Raw genomic sequence first — 18,335 nt, 5'->3', positions numbered from 1 at the left:
GGAGGGATTAAGGGAGTGAAATTAGGAATAGAAACGTGTGCTTAAATGTGAAACTTAATGTAACTAGAACAATGGGATTTGAAAAGAAAAGAAGGGATTTTGGAGATATTTTAAAATAGTAGAGAATAATGAAAATTATAAAAAATAAAAGTGTGTATTTAAGTAATTTATCCATTTAAAAATATAATATAATATTAAAATTTAAAAACAAAGAGAGTCACAATCAAAACAATTAGGTTAATATTTCTATTTAGATATTTATACTTTTAGTTGAAAAAAACTTAAAAAATATTAAGGAAAATGCACAAGTACTCCCCTAAACTATGATCAAAATTGAAGGAAGACTTTTTTTTAACATATGTTTATTTTACAATGAAATTGAACGAAGACTTTTTCTTTTATAATAGTACTTGGTCTAAAAATGTCCATTTCATCAATAAGTTTATTTATCATTATTTTATTCCGAAAAATATTCTATCATTACTTTTGATTTTGTTGAATGATGATTCCCCAAAAAAGATTTAAGAAGGTTACTAAACTACGTTAAATTTAACAAAAAAAATCCTCAATTAATAGTTTGATACAATAATATGATGCGATCTATTAACACTTAAATCTTTGGACCGTTCAAATATAAATTCACGTTGAAGTTTCAAAAACTTTTTTTGATGCTTTCTTATTGAAAAATTATAATTTTAGCACCTTTTTACTTTTAAAATATAAACACATATTTTTATTTTGCCATTCACTTCCTCAGAACAGTTAGCCTAACAGTAGCCTTGATGACAAGAGGAGATGGAGTGAAAATCACTTTTAACTTTTTCTCTGAAATGATATAACAGATTTAGAAGAGACAGTTATAAGATGGAACCAACCAGTATTATGTACAGGGATAGGGGATTACAATATTTAACCAAGTTCACGATCAAATATTTAACGAATACATTTAAAGGCCTAGATAAAAGTTATGGAGTTCCTTGAACCCCATAGTTTACGCTCTGGATCCGCCTCTGGTAAATCCTACCTATTGAGGAGCACCATGAGAATTTTACCCTCCACGATCGCGCAAGCCACAAAACATTATTCGAAAAATGTGAACACTGAACAGTGTGAGAGAGATATAAGTGATTGATGTCCAAAAAAACTACCACCAACAATATTGGTAACATGAAGAAAATCATGTTGATAGTTGACAAAATGACATATGCATAGAATGGGATTTGAACAATTTCAACTAAAAGTCAAATGACCCTACAAAAGTACTAAAATGCAGATGAAGGAGCTAACTGAAAGCAAGAGAACCTGAGCTAGATGTTGTTTCAACACGTGATGATTTTGAAACACAAAAATGAGCTGCTAGATGGGAAAACACATGATGATTTTTAAAACATACACCATCTCCTGTCTCTCTGGCCATCAGCTGTTCAATCCTTTGCTACAGAACTAACATCAGAAGCGTTTTCATTTTGAGGAGATGACAGAGAACCTCTTGACATCACATCTCCGGCTTGTGAAAGTTGATCCTGCTGCTGCTGCTGCTGCATAAGAGGTTGCTGTTGCTGTTGTTGGTGCTGCAACTGTTGCTGCTGAAACTGGTGTAGCTGATGTTGCTGAAACTGGTGTTGTTGCTTATGAGAATGTAGCTGGAGCTGTTGAAGTTGTTGTGCAGCCAACAATGTATGCATTGCCTGGTTGTTAGAGTAGAACTGCTGATTGCCTCCAAAGGTTGCTGGGAAGTTCATCATAGGTCCACCATTTGCTATGCCTTGCCCAGTTAGCACTTTCAGATGCTGTATCTCCTCCTTTAAAGCATCATTCAACGCTACATAGAAAGAAGAAGAAGAAGAAACAGATCAAAATACCTATTAGCAACTCTACACAAAAAACTCCAACTAATTGGTAGAGATGAATTAGTTGTTCACAAATTCCTATCCAAGGAAATTACATATGCAACTCTAGCAATCTCATGGAAGTGTTTTCCCTAGGCATATGTTACTCAGTAGTCAGGTGCTAAATCCATTATCCACATAGAGTTGCAAGCGGAATTTGACTGAAGAAGTTCTTATCTGCCTAATTGCATTGTTCACGGAGAGCAGAAAAACAAGGTTCTGGTTGAAATATGATCATTGAAAATTTCAATGGTTTCAAGAACCTACAAGGTGATTAGCAGCCTCTCGGTGTCTCCTAACCACCTTATTGATAACTTCCTCACATTTCTTAACACTGACATACTTATCAAGATTTTTTACGGATTAAACAGAATATTACCTAATACATGGGTGCCAATCATGACACTAACAATATGAATTTCTCAATGTTCACTTCTATAACCACAGGATAATGTTATGAGAAACAAAAGCTTTTGAAGTTCTAACATCTGAAATCTAACCTCCAGTACAACTATTAGAATTCAAAAAGTACCAACTTCAAAATTATTTGGACTATATATTGTATTCCTATATCTACGTCAACCCGGTCCAAATTTAAACTATGTTTGACCTTGTAAGGTCAAACTGGAATTCATGTTATCTCGGTTTTTGTACCATAAGATGAGAATATGGCAGAATTACTTTATTTTTAACCACAAAAAACGCAGTTAACACACCCAATGTGAAAATGATCAAGTATATCAAAATTGATTTTTACTTTCTTCTGAAATTGAGGAAATTCTTGAAACCAACGAAGCCTAAATACAGCCAGATATTAACTTGCGGTTGACAACAAATCCACTTTGAATCATCTTAAATGGTCGAACACTTGAACTAAAGTCACTCTAGATGCCATTGAGAAACGGCAACCATTGTTCAGACAGATAAAAAGAGGAGGTGGGTTATGGGCAAAAAGTTTACTAAAAGAAGTCATGCTCAGATTCTTACCATCTTGCAAGTGAACCTGTTGTTCCATTGTTTGTAAACGCAGTTTAAGTTCACTGTTTTCAGCATTCAGGCCGTTTGTATCTCTCTGTTTCATATGGAGAAAAAAAAAGGCAAATCAAAACCAATAGTCTTATGTTATACGTGAGAAAAAGGCTGAAGATACATATATCTGCACATTTTTCCATGTGCAAGCAAATGCTGCAGATTCTAGACCAAGAACTTATCTACTTCCATCACTTCAACCACACTAGACATGTTTCCAATAACAGAAAACAACAGAAATAAAAAGAGGAAAGAACACAAAAAATAACTGAGTAATGAGAGAAACTGATATACACCTGCAATAGGGTCAACTGAGTAGATAAAGTAGTTGCTTCCGTTTGCAGAGTCTGAACTTTTCTCTCAAGCTCTGCTATATATCTCATTTTCCTTTCCTTTGATCTTGCAGCTGACTGCCTGTTGGCCCAAATCCTATTGCACAGCATAAGCAAATACAGTGATGATTAACTAATTGGCTTAACTTTTAAACAACTACATCAGACAAATTCAAACAAATTCAAGGAACACAAAAGACCTTAAAACAGGTGGATCTCCTACATCAATGCACTATGAATACTTTCAGAAAGCTGTGCAAAGACTTAGATAGCAACAAGAAACCTTTTTTTGCTAGTAACAGTATTTAGCAAACTTAATGATTTGTCTGATTAAAAAGAGAGCAAAAGACAGGAAAAAGAAGGCCTCATGGATACATAGAGAAATGGTTTCAGACTGGAGACAGCAAACCTCAGCACCACTTCAAGTAATAGCATAGCCAAAAGGTAAAAGGACTGTTTACAAACCATCCATCTTTTTCTCTGATAGATTTAGCGAATGAACCACTAGCTTGGGATATACATCCTTCATTTATATAACCTTTTTAAACTTCTCCATTCTCATATGGTACTAGTTTCTAATTTCTATAATTTACTGTTTGAGCAGAAGAAATTAAAAGTATTTTCTTATAGATTGGTCGAGGATTTCAAAATAATTTTCTATTTGTCATAGTGAATAGACATGTTCATTGTTCTTATACTTTGCCTTACCATTCATGGAGTTGGTAAATATTATTTTGGAGCTAATGTTAAGTTTTGATGATTTAATAAACTTATTGATCTAACAAGGGACACAGATCCTTGTTATTGGGACTGATGACAGGGCAACTTAATGAATAAACTCAATGTGAGGAACATTTGTGTGTAATCATCAAAAAGGGAGAAAATATAATATTCTAGATGTTTTGATGATCCTCACAAATGCAGGGACCGGGCCCCTGGCAGAATGTCCGAATTCATCCTGGGAACAGCTAAAAAGATGCCATGTCAGATGGTAGGTAAAAAGTGCAGCGTACTGCACCAATAATGGTGTACAATTGTAAAGTTGTCCTGTCAGTGGTAGGTGAGGCGCCAGCATACTGAACCAATCAAAATGGAGTTGATACATTCAACATGACAAACAACATATTAAGTTCATTCATTCAAGAAGAGAAAAAGTCAGCAAGTCTTTTGTCAAAGAACTCAAGCATTAAAGAACGCAGCAAGGGACCTGGTCCCGAAAACTCTACGTACGAGAAAAGGACGAAAAGACAACTATCAAAAAGTTGTCAACCCTGATGTGGTTGGTGCACAACTTTTCATGACAGCGTACTCTCGGCCAATAGCTTTGTCCCAAGAGTTTGTGTTCATGGTGATACAATCTCTTCTCCAAAACACAAACACAAGATTTTGGCAAATTAAAACTCACAAGGTTAAAAGGAAAAAGCCATCTTCAAGAAAGAACAATACTCATACTCATCAAAAAGATCTATAAAGTGTTGAAGCATCTTTGTTGAGTTTGAGTTTGTCTCTTTCATTTATAGTTTTTTTGCATCTTGAAACTTCTGAAGTATACAAGCAAAGACCATTTTGGTGAAGTATTCTCCGGCAAACACAACAAGGACCTGATCAAGTTGCAAGCATTAGAGTGTGTCTTAGGAGTTATATTTTCGTCCATATATTGTAAACTTGTTCCTAGTCTATAAAGGATTCAGATAGTTTGGTTTGTGAAAAGGTCTAAATTAGTTGAGTCTAACTGATTTAGAGGGCAACATTGTTGTTGCTTAGTCAAATTCTAAGTTATCTAGTGGTAGGTGATTTAGTTGGCGGTGTGACATTCGCTTAGTTGAAATTCTAAGTTGTCTAGTGGTGATAGCTTAGTAGGCAGCCGTATGTGCTGCTTAGTTAGGTGGTTTAGTAGGCAACCTGCGTGTTGCTTAGTCAAATCCTAATTTGTCTAGTGGTGATAGCTTAGTGGGCAGACTAACATCTGCTTAGACTCTTCAAGTAATAGGTTATTACTTGGTCGTGAGATTAATAACTTTTTCTCACATTGGTTGTAACTGCGGTTCACTTTTGCTTAAAGAAGATTAGTGAAACAGTTGAAAATCATGTGTGATAGGTCGTGGTTTTACTCCCTTGAGCAAGGAGGTTTCCACGTAAAGTGCTTGTGCAAATTTTACCTTCAGCTATTTACTTTTTGCACTTATTTCAGCTATTGTTCTTGCTGAGTCACAAGACCTGGTCCGTTAACTATAGTGGATGCTAACTACTGTCTGTGCTTACATTCTGTTCTTACTGAGTCGAGACCTGGTTCATTGACTGATAGTGGACGCCTATAAAGTCTTTATTTTAATCATCTTGACTAAACTCTATAAAACCGGGCTTGGTTAACATGCATATTAGCATTCTAAAGTCTTTATTTTACTCTTGATAATACTCTATAAAACCGTTTTTAATTTACAAGTATAGTCACTAAACTTAGATGTCCAAAAGAAACAACATTATTGCTATTCAGCTCCTATTAATCAATTTTCTCACTCTACATTGTAATATAGTTCCCTTAAGTCTATTTAATATTTTTGCTAAGTAAAAGGACACGAGAAAGCAAAAGATAAGAAGAGCCTTAATTTAATATCAGGAGAAAGACCAAGACTAAAGTACTACTATAGTTTCATCTGCAATGAACCAACATTTAAGTTTTCCCACCAAAACAAAACATAATGAAGCTACTAGCCTACTGCTAAGTCGCTGAGCAAAAAAAGCATGGGACCCGGAAAAGAACAGTTTGACTAGGACAACAAATAAGCTTAAGACACCGAACCATCCCATAACTTTTCTCTAATTTGTGCAAGCCAGTAACCTTATAAAAAAAATTTCTACTGCCATTTGAATTGTATTTGGCTCTAATCCTGTAAGGACAATCACAGTCTCTCTGTATGTGCCACCATTGATTTACCTTTCTTCATTAGCTACAATTGTCTGCTTCACACTCCTTGGAGGGGCCATAGTTTTTTTGATCTCTTATTTTTTTTCCATTAAGGTGGAGCACAGACAAGAATGGTGGGACCTCGACTATTTCACCGGCTACTTGCTACCTTCTACCTTACTGGGTACTCAGCCAGCAAGGCTTAAGCAAATGCCCAGAAATTACCTAGCGTCTTTTTGTCTCTGTTAGGACGGGTTTCCAGAGTTTGCACCCACATCATTGGCCACTAGGTCATATCCTTGGGTGTTCAATCTCATATGTTCCCTGACCCTTCCCCTCCCTCTTGAAGATAAATTTAAATTGTCTATAAAGTAAGGGAGGGGCAGTGGGCCCCCATAGCCAACAACAAAGGTTTAACTTTAACTAATTTAGAGGACCCAAGAAAGCAGGAATTTGTTATTGAAAGGTGGTTTGGAACACACCAACTTTTGGGGAGCTGAGCTTGTTCAGATGTAGGCTCAAGGAAGAGCTGGAGAGGACAAGAAATTGAAATGAAATGCTCGGGGAGCAGGAACAACTTGCTGGACAGATAGAGTAGAGAGACAGAAGGGCCTGGTCAGTCTATTCTTTTTAATTTTTCCTTCCTGTAACTCTCATAATTTCAGTCTTTTCAACCTTTGAACAGCAAAAGATGACAGAAGCAGCCAGAGGCAGCCTTAGAACAGGAAAAGGGAGCAGACGAAGCCGCAGGCAGACCTTTAGAAGTTCCATCAAGAACTGCTTCATTAAACAAAATCCAAAAGTTCAAGGAGCTAGTAGCTAGGAAAAATACAGATAAAATGCCTAACCACCAGCAGAATGAATGATTATCACCAAAACAGAGCAGGCTTTCATAAAAAAACAATGAAGCATAATATCTAAGCCCGCTTTAAACATCCAGCACACATTTAGTGGGCTCATAGTTTAGGAGACTCTAGTCTGCCACCAGACCTCCACGTAACGGTATCATCCTAAGCAGTGCCAGTTTAGCAAAATATAATGACAAGGCCAAGCTAAAATAATGTTAAAGAGACTGCTATAGTAAATGAGCAACAACATTTCCATAGAAAGCCTTACCGCTTGGCACGTTTAGGATCAATAAGAGCAAGTTCAGCAAGCTTTGCAGCTGACGTGGCTTTCTTAGTTTCAGCTGAAGAAGGCTCTTCCACTCCTGACATGAGCATCTCTGGCTTGATTGTAGTTGAACCATCCATGGACTGGCTATGCTGATGTCTAACTCTTGGCTTCTCACTAACAGTAGGAGCAAATTTATTTGTTCCTGAAGCCATTGCTGTTGTTTGTGATGAACCTGGAGCAGCTGAAGAAGACTCACCCACTTGGAATTCAGAAGACAGAGTTGAAGAATTGAACTTATCCATGTCAAGGTACATTGACAAGATGTCCTCCTCAGTCTCATCTGACAGAGACGGTCCATCTAGTCCAACAACGCCAAGATCACTATCAAAGCTAATATCATCAGGAAGAGTAAGAATTTCTGAGTGGGCACGCCTATGACCAAATTTTCTTGGTGGGTTATCAGACATTCGGCTTATATCAAGACTAAACAGGCTTGAATCTGCCGACAAACCATGACCAAAATGACCTGATTCTGAAGCATTTCCAGGTCCTAAGGGAGGTAAATTTGCTAATCCAGGTTGTTCTGACTTTACATTGGAGCTACTACCGGGAGGTGAAAATAATGAGTATCTCCCTGATGGAGGCAACGAACCTCCTATATGGCTTGAAGAAGACTTATCCTTATCCATACAAACCCTCCAAATCCAAACAGAAAAAACCCCAACCCTTCAAATTCCAAATGTTAACAGCACAGGAACAAACCCAACATCCCACACATATATATATACTCCAACAAGAACCGTACCAACAGAAAACCAAAAATCAACAAGTAATGATACTTTTCCCCGGTCAAAGCAAGAACATTATAGCAGGAAAACCATAAAATCACAATCCAAGTTGCTTTTCCTCTGCATTTAAAATCATGGGGTATTCAAATTCCACCGAAACCGAATTACTTTAACAAAAGTTAGCTATACCAGAACATGAAACCCCTTGCTGAGACCCTGTAGATTCCGCAAACACCAAACAAGCTTATCCCAGATCAATTCCCTCTGAAAATAAAAAAAACAAAAAAATGAACAAAACCCACAAAACTTAATGATACAAAGATGGAATTCTGATAAACAGAAACTCTATACAACAAAGATTCAAGAAAAAAAATACAAACCCAGCATTCAAAAATCAAAGAAATTCAAAACCCATTTCTCAATTTAACACACACAGACAAAAACAGAAGTACAGGGCAACAAATCAAGGAGATGGGTGATAAAGAAAATGAAAAACAATGCATTAAAATAATGGAATAGAAAAGGGGCAAATTCTTACACGGTTTCGATTAGCTTTGAAATTAGATCTGCAGAGAAGGGAAAAATGTGAAAAGGGAAGCAGAAGCAGAAGGAAGCAGCTTTATCACATGCGAGAGAGAAAAGGGAAAAGCTTGTGGAGAAGAGAGACGATAAACAAAGAGGCAAATCTGTGTGAGAATGGAAACACTATAAATTCGGACAGGGAGGACATGTTCGGACACTTATATTCTCACCTATTTATTTATTTTATCATATGGTCTCTCCCAAAAAAATAATTGTTACTCTCTCCCTGTTCTGTATTAGTTGTTACAATTAACATTCATAAATAAAAAATATATATTACATTCACGTTATATATTCATTGTCATAGTTTCTTTCACACGTTCGCAAATTACAAAAATATTACGCTCTTTGTCATATCTTAATTTTCATAATTTCTTTTATTCCTTTGTAAATTAAACATATTATTTTCTCCGTCATATTTTGTTTTTACAAGTTCTCTCATCTATCGTTTTTTGTTTATAGGATATTGACTTCTTAAATAGAATAGTAATCTGCACAATCACCCATTAAATATAATAAATTTAATATTATAGAAGATATACATAATAGATATGTTAAATAAATTTAAGAATTAATTGACAAATCATCTCTTGATTTATTAAATTGGATAAGTAATAATAAATATTTTATTTTTAATATAATGGAAATGTTAAAATGAAAAAGAAAATCTTAAACTAATATAAAACGAAGGAAATAATAAAAGTTCGGCACAAGAATGTGAAGCTATTGTAATTTCAATTGATCATATACTGATTTCTTTTCGAGATTAACACGGATTCAAAATTTACTTATTCGATTAATTAAATTTTATAACATATAAAACTACTAAAAAGGTAAAGTGTTTTCTACAAAAACAATTATACTATTTATTTTCTTTAAACTCAAAATCTTTATACTAAACAATATTTGAATGAGAAACCATACCTAAGAAAAAGGAGTGGCGGGAAATTAACATTCAAAACGCTATTAGGTGTTATAATATTGAACTTGTTTAGTGTTAATTGCTGAATTTTTTTAGCCAAAATTGTCCTTTTGTCTATACAAGTAGGTCTATTTTGGTCTTGTAAAATCACTTGAGCATTTTTAGTCCCTTAAGTTTACTAAAAGAAAGCACATTTGATCCAACTAACAGATGAACTTAAAAACTAACGGTGACTATCGAAAACATTATAAAACATGGCAAAATGATTGACTTCTCAGCCGATAGAAAAATTGAATATTGTTTTGATTGAATTTCAGAGATCTCGCTCACTGTTAAAGTGCATTTTGCAAAAGTGTTCGCCCGCCACCTAAGATAAAGTCAATTGGAAACCAAGAGTCCAAAATTCCATTTGGTCAGGCTTTCAACTCCATTTGTTTGCCTTCAACAGAAATATTGACATGTCTGTTAACCATGTATTGTAGCTGCAAATCTGATTAGGCCATAACCCTGCTGCTTTGGCATTAACACTATATATACAGCATTCCTTGTTCACAACATTTCTAGGGGTTCAACAGTTTCGACACAACGCGAAGTTTGGTATTACATGTTGTATATCCTTTTCTACAAGACAGTACTACGTTGGCCGGAGTTCAAAGAACTTTCTTCTCAAAGGAAAAGAACATAATAGTAAACCAATGAAGCACAACAGGAAGGGAGGATGGATGAAAATCACACATAGACTAACAGGAGTAAAGATAGTGCTTGTTCACTACAAAACCAACCGCATAACACAGAAGAGTGGACTTCGAATGAGTTCCATCAGAAAATATAGTCCGGCATCACAAGGGGAAATCTTGACACCACAGCTTCGAACGGACTACCTTTTGGATCTGCTAATCTGAGGAAAAAGGGAACATACAGTAAGGTTCTAAGTATCAGCCAAGAAAAAAGTAACCCCAACTCTTTCAAATATGTAAACTGCTCTATATACAAAAAGGAAAAAAGCCATCACAAAGTAACAACCAATTAAATTTTGTAAAGAGAACCATAAAGTGATAACAAACACAAATTTCACTATGAAAGGATAAAAATGAAAAGGCAAAAGTAGAATCCTCTGGACCAAGGATACAGCATTGGAGGTTTCAGTCTTTCAGATTCTCACTGCAGAAAGGATTTCGTACAATTTGAAGGTTACTATGGTCCAGCTTCAATAAAGTGCACTACTATCACATTGCGAAAGCTTTTGTAAAACATGTTAGGCTCTGAAATATCAAGTTCTTCTCCAAACTTAGTTTGTGAGAGTAAATGAATCCTTTACTGAAATGAAATTTTTTTCATAATCAACAGAGATATGAACCAGATCTCAATTTGTGCATGTCATCCTTGATAAGGGACCATGCTAATCATTTATCGAAGAGGAAAATCTTATTATAAAACAACCATTCTTAAAATATAATAGAGGCAGAAACAGAAGTATCCAGCAGGCAGACCACAGCGGATGAGGCTTAACACCAACCAGCCCAATACAAGAATTCTGCAAGAAGCATTAGAATGAAAAGCAGATCCTAATTCCTAATTTCCTAGTTCAAATCTGAGTATTGCCTTCAATCAAATGAAAAAACACATGGCCAAATTTACTTATTTTCTTCTGTTATAAAATATAACAATTGGATGACTGAATCTATATGGTCTGTTCTGCTCGAACACACCAACCGACTTTGCCCTACAACTTAATAGGCTAGAAAATGCTCACCTGATTATTCAGGTAAAATCATGTCACTCCAAGGACACATACTTGAAGTTGGTATTCGACTAGATCACTGATGCCTTCTTTTGAGAAGGTGGGTGGTGGGGATTCAAGAAATGTCTTCTATGAAGCTAAAAGTCCTAGTAAGAGTGCATAACCATTGTATCATTTCAGGATCAAAATAAGAATCTGTCGGATTAGGATCTACAGGTTGGCCAGGTAAAAAGGGTATATACATGAAAGTGCAATTACCATCCATACTAGGGTGCATGTGAAGGAGTAATGACTCATTAACAAGGGAACAACCAATAGAATGTCATTTTGATGGTGTACCAATTGCAGTGATGTGACATACCTTCCAGGTACAAAAGTAAAAGATCCTTCAATCGAGCCTGGTGAATCTTGTTGAGATGAGCAACTCTGATAGACAAATTCTTCCTCCCCGGGTCGTAGCAGTGGAAACTGCAAGTATCATCAAAAGCGCAAAAAATTAGATAATCTCCAGTACAAACAGCGCCTATTTGTACAATAATGCACATTAACAGAAAATTAAGGCACCAGCTCCCATAGTTAAACTATCGCTGGGAAAAAAGAAGTAGCTCATCAAGCTTTGGATATTGGTCAAAGAGGTCATTGGTGCAGCTAAAGAAGAAGTAACACAATAATGAGTGCGGTAAATGAGCACAAGGGAATCTACTTGTTCTTTCATTTCTTTGACAATAAACAAAACGTGTTTCCTTGACACCTACTCTTTCTTTCTTTCTTTCTTTCTTTCTTTCTTTCCTCTTCTTTTGTGAAATCAAGTATCATTTTTTTCTTTGATGAAGGAAATCAAATGGCAAAATAGTCTGGTGGATCCTCGTACTTGTATCGGATTGTATTATGGACTCTTCTATTTAGCTTTTTTGTCATCTGGACTCCTGAACTTAACCAAAATGAGATTTTTAAATCCCTCTTACCATGTGTGTATCTCACTCTCCCTTACATAGATGACATGTTATATCCATGTCATATATATTAATGTCAAGTCATAATTTTCTTCATAATAATTTTTTAATTATTAGTAAAAATATTAAATAAAAGACATTTAAAAAAATCTATTTTATCAAAACAAAATAAAATTATTATTTTCCACCTTCCCTAACCCACCATCACTGTCAAAACTCCACCATCTCCATATCCCCATTTTTTTCTTCTTCGATTTTTTCACAATCCAGCAATCTGATAAAGTCATGAAACTACTTCACTCCCCGCTAGTGCCATTTTAATTTATTATTGACATTTCTAATCCTCCCTATTTTCAATATTTCGCCACCAAGCCGGCATCGTAAAACCCATTAGAATCCAATTGTAAAACCCAATATAGCATTTCCGATTTTCCGACATGGATAGCAATACAAACTAGTCGAAACAAGGTAGAGGATCTCGTCGATGTCGGAGAAATGATGGAGCCATTGCGTCGTCTCCATTTTTGACGGCGGCGTCGCCATTTTACCGGCGAGATCAAAGTAACAACAACCTAAGTCATCTAACAACCACAATAACAACAACCAAGCCACCTAACAACCAGATTTAACCAAACTTTTCATAATCCAATGCTAACTACTATTTCACACCCAAATTGCTTACAAATATCAGAATAATTTTGACACCAAAAGAGGTCAAGTTACTAATTAGAAATATCAACAACTCCACTAATTTCTGATTTTTCTTTGCTTATTATGTTCAAAATTTTTTGCCCAATTTCGTTTTTTATTTAGGGTAACAAAAAAAAAAGAAAACAAGAAAGAAGTTGAAAAGGAGCAAGGAAAGGCAAAAAGATAGAAATTCAAGTATGGGAGGGGAAAAAGAGGGAAAGTGATGATTGAAGAGGAAAAAATAGGGATGGGTGGGGGAAATAAGAAACAAGTGAAAGAAAAATGAAGATAAATAACAATAGGGTGTGGATAAGAAAGAAAAATAGGTTGGGGTTGGAATGGCTAGAAAAAAGGTAGTGTGGGGAAGAAGATGGAGTTTTTTTCCTTTTTAAATTTATTTTTTTAAAAAAAATAATTTTAATAACTTAAAAGTAAAAGTTGAAATTTCAAAAATGTTCACTTGCCTTTGCAGGCGTGTGACTACACTCTCTTGCCAACTCATCTATATTAATGCCACATAAGGATGATCAATGGTCAGGGGTATAATATATTGTTTTATGTTGAGTATAAGGGTCCAGATGACAAAAAACTAAGTAGAAGAGTCCATAATACAGTCCGATACAAGTACGAGGGTCCACCAGACTATTCTGCCGAAATCAAATAGTCATTTCATTAACATTGTGCTCTTTTTTTCATTAATATGGGGTCAAAAACTATCTACAACAGAAGAGGTTTCCACCACCATTTTCTATCAACACTTCCACCCTCAACATTGTGCTCTTTTTTTTCTATTGTGTCCAGATTTCATCTCAATTCTCAAAATACTACATTAATAAAGAGTTGAAATTATTCAGGTCAACAGAATACAAAGAAGAATTACATAATCGTCATAGAAAAAGAAAAAACAATAACCCTTCAATCATCCCCCGCCATTTTCTACCCCTGGCCACTGGGGAAGGAAAAGAGCCCGGAGCTGTTCATCAAGGGAGGAGTTCATTGATATTAAAGTTGAGTTAATTTATTCTGCAGAAGTTGGACAGAGAGCTTTGGGGAAATTGACACGCTGTCAAGATAGAGATCCACCAGAACTTCAGATTTTGTGCCATAAAAGTAAATATTTGACAACTAGCTTAAAAGGTGTTTCTCCCTCTCTCTCTGAATAAAGAAATATCTAGTTTCCATATTTCTTTAACACAACTGAACTGATTTATTAGATCAATGTAAAGATACTTCCAACTGAATTCAGCACATCCATTTCGTCATGAATTTTAGACAACATAAATTTCAGCCTCAACTAGAGAAGTATCATTTGCTATGACGTTCCAGGCTTAAAAAAAATACATTTTTTCCTTGTAACTTCCTTTCTTATCTAGAAGAAAACCAAAGAAACTTATCGAACAAATAAAACCTATTTATCAGTCTTATCATAACTGTATTATATGTATTTCCATAAACGCCGGTTATGAAAGCCTGAACTCCTACACTTCATGAGAGTTGGTATGTCTCTTTTAGGGATGTCTTCTTTTTTCTTTTTTTTGATGAAGATGTCCATTTTAGGGCTGTCTTTCCATCATTTCTACAGCTTCTGTAGTTTGATAGCAGAAGAGCAAAGAGGCTGATTCATAACCTTACGCATAATCATCCTTCCCCAAAATCAAGATAGCTATATAACTAGGTTATTACCGAATATATTATTTGAATGAGTCCTTTATGTGATCTGATCAACAAGAATATCATCTCGTCTATTATTTCTTTCCAGCAAGTTTTGTTTTCCATTTCAGAAAAAAAGCAAATCATTATTATTTATATAGCTTGAGAGAAAAACAAAATAGAAGATCCCCAAGTGGCAGTAGATTCTTTGTGTCTTTGGAAAAGAAAAAAAATATACTGGCATTTCACATGAGAAAGGTGCCACTAAGAACTTGCTAACAAGCTTTCTTTGAAACTGTTTAACGAAGAACTTGCTAACAAGCTAACAGTTGAAAGAAACATGATCCACAGCAGAAGCTCAACGTTTTAATTAATAAGGGTGGTCTCCTCATAAAAAAACTTTACAAAAATGATACCTTTCCTATCACCGCTTCTCCATTTACATTATCTACAACATTATCATTGCAGCGGATGATCCAATGTCTACAATATAGTTGGCAGGAATTGAAGGCCATCCCATTCATTATGCATCCTTCAGGTGAAAGAGACATGCGGATAGAATAAGCAAAAAAACTCTTCTCATATTCATCTTGAATGGTACTGAACTCTGGGACGAACACAGAAGAAGCACGGACCTGACATGATTTAACTATCAGTCTAGTCTATAGAATGGAATTAAAACCAGAAACAACTGACAAGAGCAACGCTCATTTTATTTGCTGCATGGTATCAGAACAATTACCTTTACACCATTTGTAACAGCAAGAGAACAAAGTGGAGGTACTTCTGGAAAAAGACTGATACTTCTCACTTTTCCTTCTTTACGGACATTGATCATTCCATGTTGCAAGCGACGGACATGTTCCTCTAGCCACAATAGCATGGCATCTTGGGGTTGAGTTGCTTTTACATTATGCACTGAACTTATCAAGGCACTCGGTACACAAGGAATCACTTCTCCTTCAGTTGTGAGATTCCTTGTACCAACATTAAGTTGACCAGTGGAACAGTTCAGAAAGAAAACCTTTTCATTGTGACCACAAGAGGCCGCTACAACAACATACTTAGATCGATTGCCGAGTCCGATATGTCTGATAGTTTCTTTCGTTTCTATTATCATTTGATGTAAAGGCAACAAAGATACATTCACCAGATGGTCATAAAAGGAGTAACCTCCCATGAGACCTAATAAACTCCCAGGCGCGCTCCCACTGGACTCCTCACTTGATAGTTCTTGACCATCATAAAACCGGTAGAGAACCCTAGTAGGTAGAGGCAGTTTTACTTTCAAACTCTTCTCCAACTCCAGTATTTCTTCCTCAGATGCACCTTTACGCAATGTAGACAAACCTTCAGGGAAATTTATGGCTAGCCACTCTTTTAGCCTGTCCCAACATCTTTTAACGCGAGTAATCAATGGCCATGGGTATTGATTGAAATCCTCCCGCCATGTTTGATAAGATGCCTAAGCAAACAACATAAACATGCCAAGATGTCAGAGAGTGTTTCAGTAATGCACACTAATGGTGCATATTCACATGATCATTGCATATACAATGACTTACTTTTCTTATTTGTTTCTTCTTTCTTATTTTGGGTTTGTTTGTTAATAAAAGCTACTCTAGTACAAGCATATTATTAGCTCAAGAATGCTACAATCACTTGCAATTCTTTACACGCTGCATATACAACCCTATCACCATCTGATGAGTCAATCAGAATATAAATTATCACTTTTCACAAATTTCCTTTACATTTCTAGTTCCAAAAAGAATCCAACGGTTAAGCGTCATGAGGTCTTAGATCAAATCCTAACACAAGACAAAACACTAGGTGATTTCTTCTATCTCTTCTAGACTTGGTGAAGAGAGTTAGCTGGTACTACCAGTTGGTAGTGGGAGGTATCCTCTGTAGGCAAGCAAGATGGCCCAAACCAGGGCGCAGAGCCAGCCTAGGTCCTAGGGTCAGGGGTTCACCCGAACTCCCCCTTTGGCGGAAAATCATATTATTTATAACTAATTTTTTTATTTTTTATTTGTATATATAGTAGATGTCTAAGCTTCTTCGGCTAGTTCCTATACTTACTTCTTCAGATTTTGCTCTGACACAGGCAGAACACCCAGTTAAAAAAAAATCCTAATTTCAAATTCAAAGTAATAAATTTAAGAAATGTCTACATTCGCATACCAAAAAATCACATTTTTCAACCCTCATTTATTTTAGGACGAAAAAAAAGTACTTTCGACTAAAACCTCAGTGAAATGCATAAATTGAGTTATGAGTAGCTATCTATACCTTGAAAGACGGCATAGGATTTCCAAGTGGGTCAATTGGAGAAGATAAATCAAGATCATCGGCACAGAATTTGGACCATAGCAAATCATCGGAGCTCCAATTCCTAAACCTTTTGCTAACACAAGCCACAGATGCAGCATCTTGAGGCGTCAATTTTGATAAGATTATATGCATCGACAGCCCACCTAACCTTTCTACATCCATCTTTTCTCTTCCTCCGCCGTCTACCGCCGGCCGCCGGAGATAATAGAAACGCCAAAGTGAGTTAAGATGAAAGAGAAGAGAGGAACTGGTTTATTTACGTAGAGTTTTCTGTTTTTTCTTCTTCTTTTTTTTTGTTATATATATATATATGTTAGCTGACAAAATGAAATGTGACAATAATTATTTTCTTTTCCAAAAAGGGTAAAAATAATAAGTATTTAAGAAAATAAATTTTGATAAAAAAATAGAGAGAGAAAAAAGTGAATTCAAACGTAACTTAAATTTCTATCGATTAAATCAAATTTGTCTTTATTGTTATTACGTAAATATGTATTATTCAAACTAATTACTTTATAACAGAATTAATACTGACATTATCCGAATTAATTATATATAGAATAAACAAATTCCATCTTGAATTCTATGATTATGAATTTTTTAAATTATTAAGTAAAAAATAAAAACTTTTACGAATATAAAACAAACAAAAATAAAATATGAAGGGGTGAATGGGGAAAAAATAATATTCCATTGGAATAGTTTTTATTTACATGGTATGTATATATTACTCCTTTCGTTTCAAAAACAATAACCCAATTTGACTTGAACGGAGTTTAAGAAACGAAATAAAAATTTTTAATCTTATGGTTCTAAATAGGGCTGTTCAAAATCGAACCAAAATCGATAAGCCGAACCGATAAAAACGTTAGTGGTTTATAGAATTGGGTTATTGGTTTAGTGATTTTGATTTTTTTTATTATCGAGTTATCAGTTCTTAACGGTTTGAAGTTTTTTCTAAACGGGTTAACCGATAACCCGATACTAAATTAAATAATTATATTTATACCATTTTGTATAGAAAGTACTCGACTTAGAGTTTGATTTCCTACTTTTATTTTTGGTTGTCTCAAACACTTGGTTATTCAACAATGTAAAAGTGTTTGCTTTTGACCAAGATGTAACATATGAACTCAAGTGCATGGTTATTTGGTTTGTCACCTTTTTTCTAAGTGATTTTTAATGTTTTTTTTTTGTGTCAAATCTCAACGGTTAAATTGATAACCAAACTGATAACAATGAAAAATCGATAAACCAATAACCGATAAGTCAATATTTTAATGGTTCTATAATGGTTTAGCATCTCTACAAACTGATAACCTATAGACAACCCGATAAACTTCAAAACTGAACCGAACTGATCGATACGCAGCCTTAGTTCTAAATTAAAGTTATGTCAAA

At 35.2% G+C, this 18,335-nt stretch overlaps 2 protein-coding genes across 3 annotated transcripts; both read right to left on the bottom strand.

Annotated features, from left to right (window-relative positions):
• Nucleotides 1-1,128: 1,128 nt before the first annotated feature.
• Nucleotides 1,129-8,843, bottom strand: LOC101268111 (probable transcription factor PosF21). Of its 2 annotated transcripts, XM_069298746.1 has the most exons (6): nt 8,600-8,778; nt 8,249-8,323; nt 7,272-8,179; nt 3,215-3,347; nt 2,877-2,961; nt 1,129-1,822 (listed from the first exon to the last, which is right to left on the bottom strand). In XM_069298746.1, the coding sequence occupies exons 3-6, from the start codon at nt 7,958-7,960 to the stop codon at nt 1,425-1,427; spliced, it is 1,305 nt and encodes a 434-aa protein (XP_069154847.1). In that variant the 5' UTR covers nt 7,961-8,179; nt 8,249-8,323; nt 8,600-8,778; the 3' UTR covers nt 1,129-1,424. The 2 variants fall into 2 exon arrangements, with proteins under 2 accessions (XP_069154847.1, XP_069154845.1); XM_069298744.1 differs by having other exon boundaries at nt 7,272-8,323; nt 8,600-8,843.
• A 1,214-nt stretch (nt 8,844-10,057) lies between these two features.
• On the bottom strand, nt 10,058-17,219 carry LOC101267814 (F-box protein SKIP16). Its single transcript, XM_004240938.5, has 5 exons — nt 16,893-17,219; nt 15,340-16,062; nt 15,014-15,232; nt 11,666-11,772; nt 10,058-10,461 (listed from the first exon to the last, which is right to left on the bottom strand). Exons 1-5 carry the CDS (start codon nt 17,094-17,096, stop codon nt 10,383-10,385), a joined length of 1,332 nt encoding a protein of 443 aa, XP_004240986.1. The 5' UTR covers nt 17,097-17,219; the 3' UTR covers nt 10,058-10,382.
• Between the last annotated feature and the right edge of the window lie 1,116 nt (nt 17,220-18,335).

This window comes from Solanum lycopersicum, chromosome 6 (assembly GCF_036512215.1).
Source record: "Solanum lycopersicum chromosome 6, SLM_r2.1".
Taxonomy (NCBI): Eukaryota; Viridiplantae; Streptophyta; class Magnoliopsida; order Solanales; family Solanaceae; genus Solanum; species Solanum lycopersicum.
This window is presented reverse-complemented; position numbering and strand designations above follow the sequence as displayed.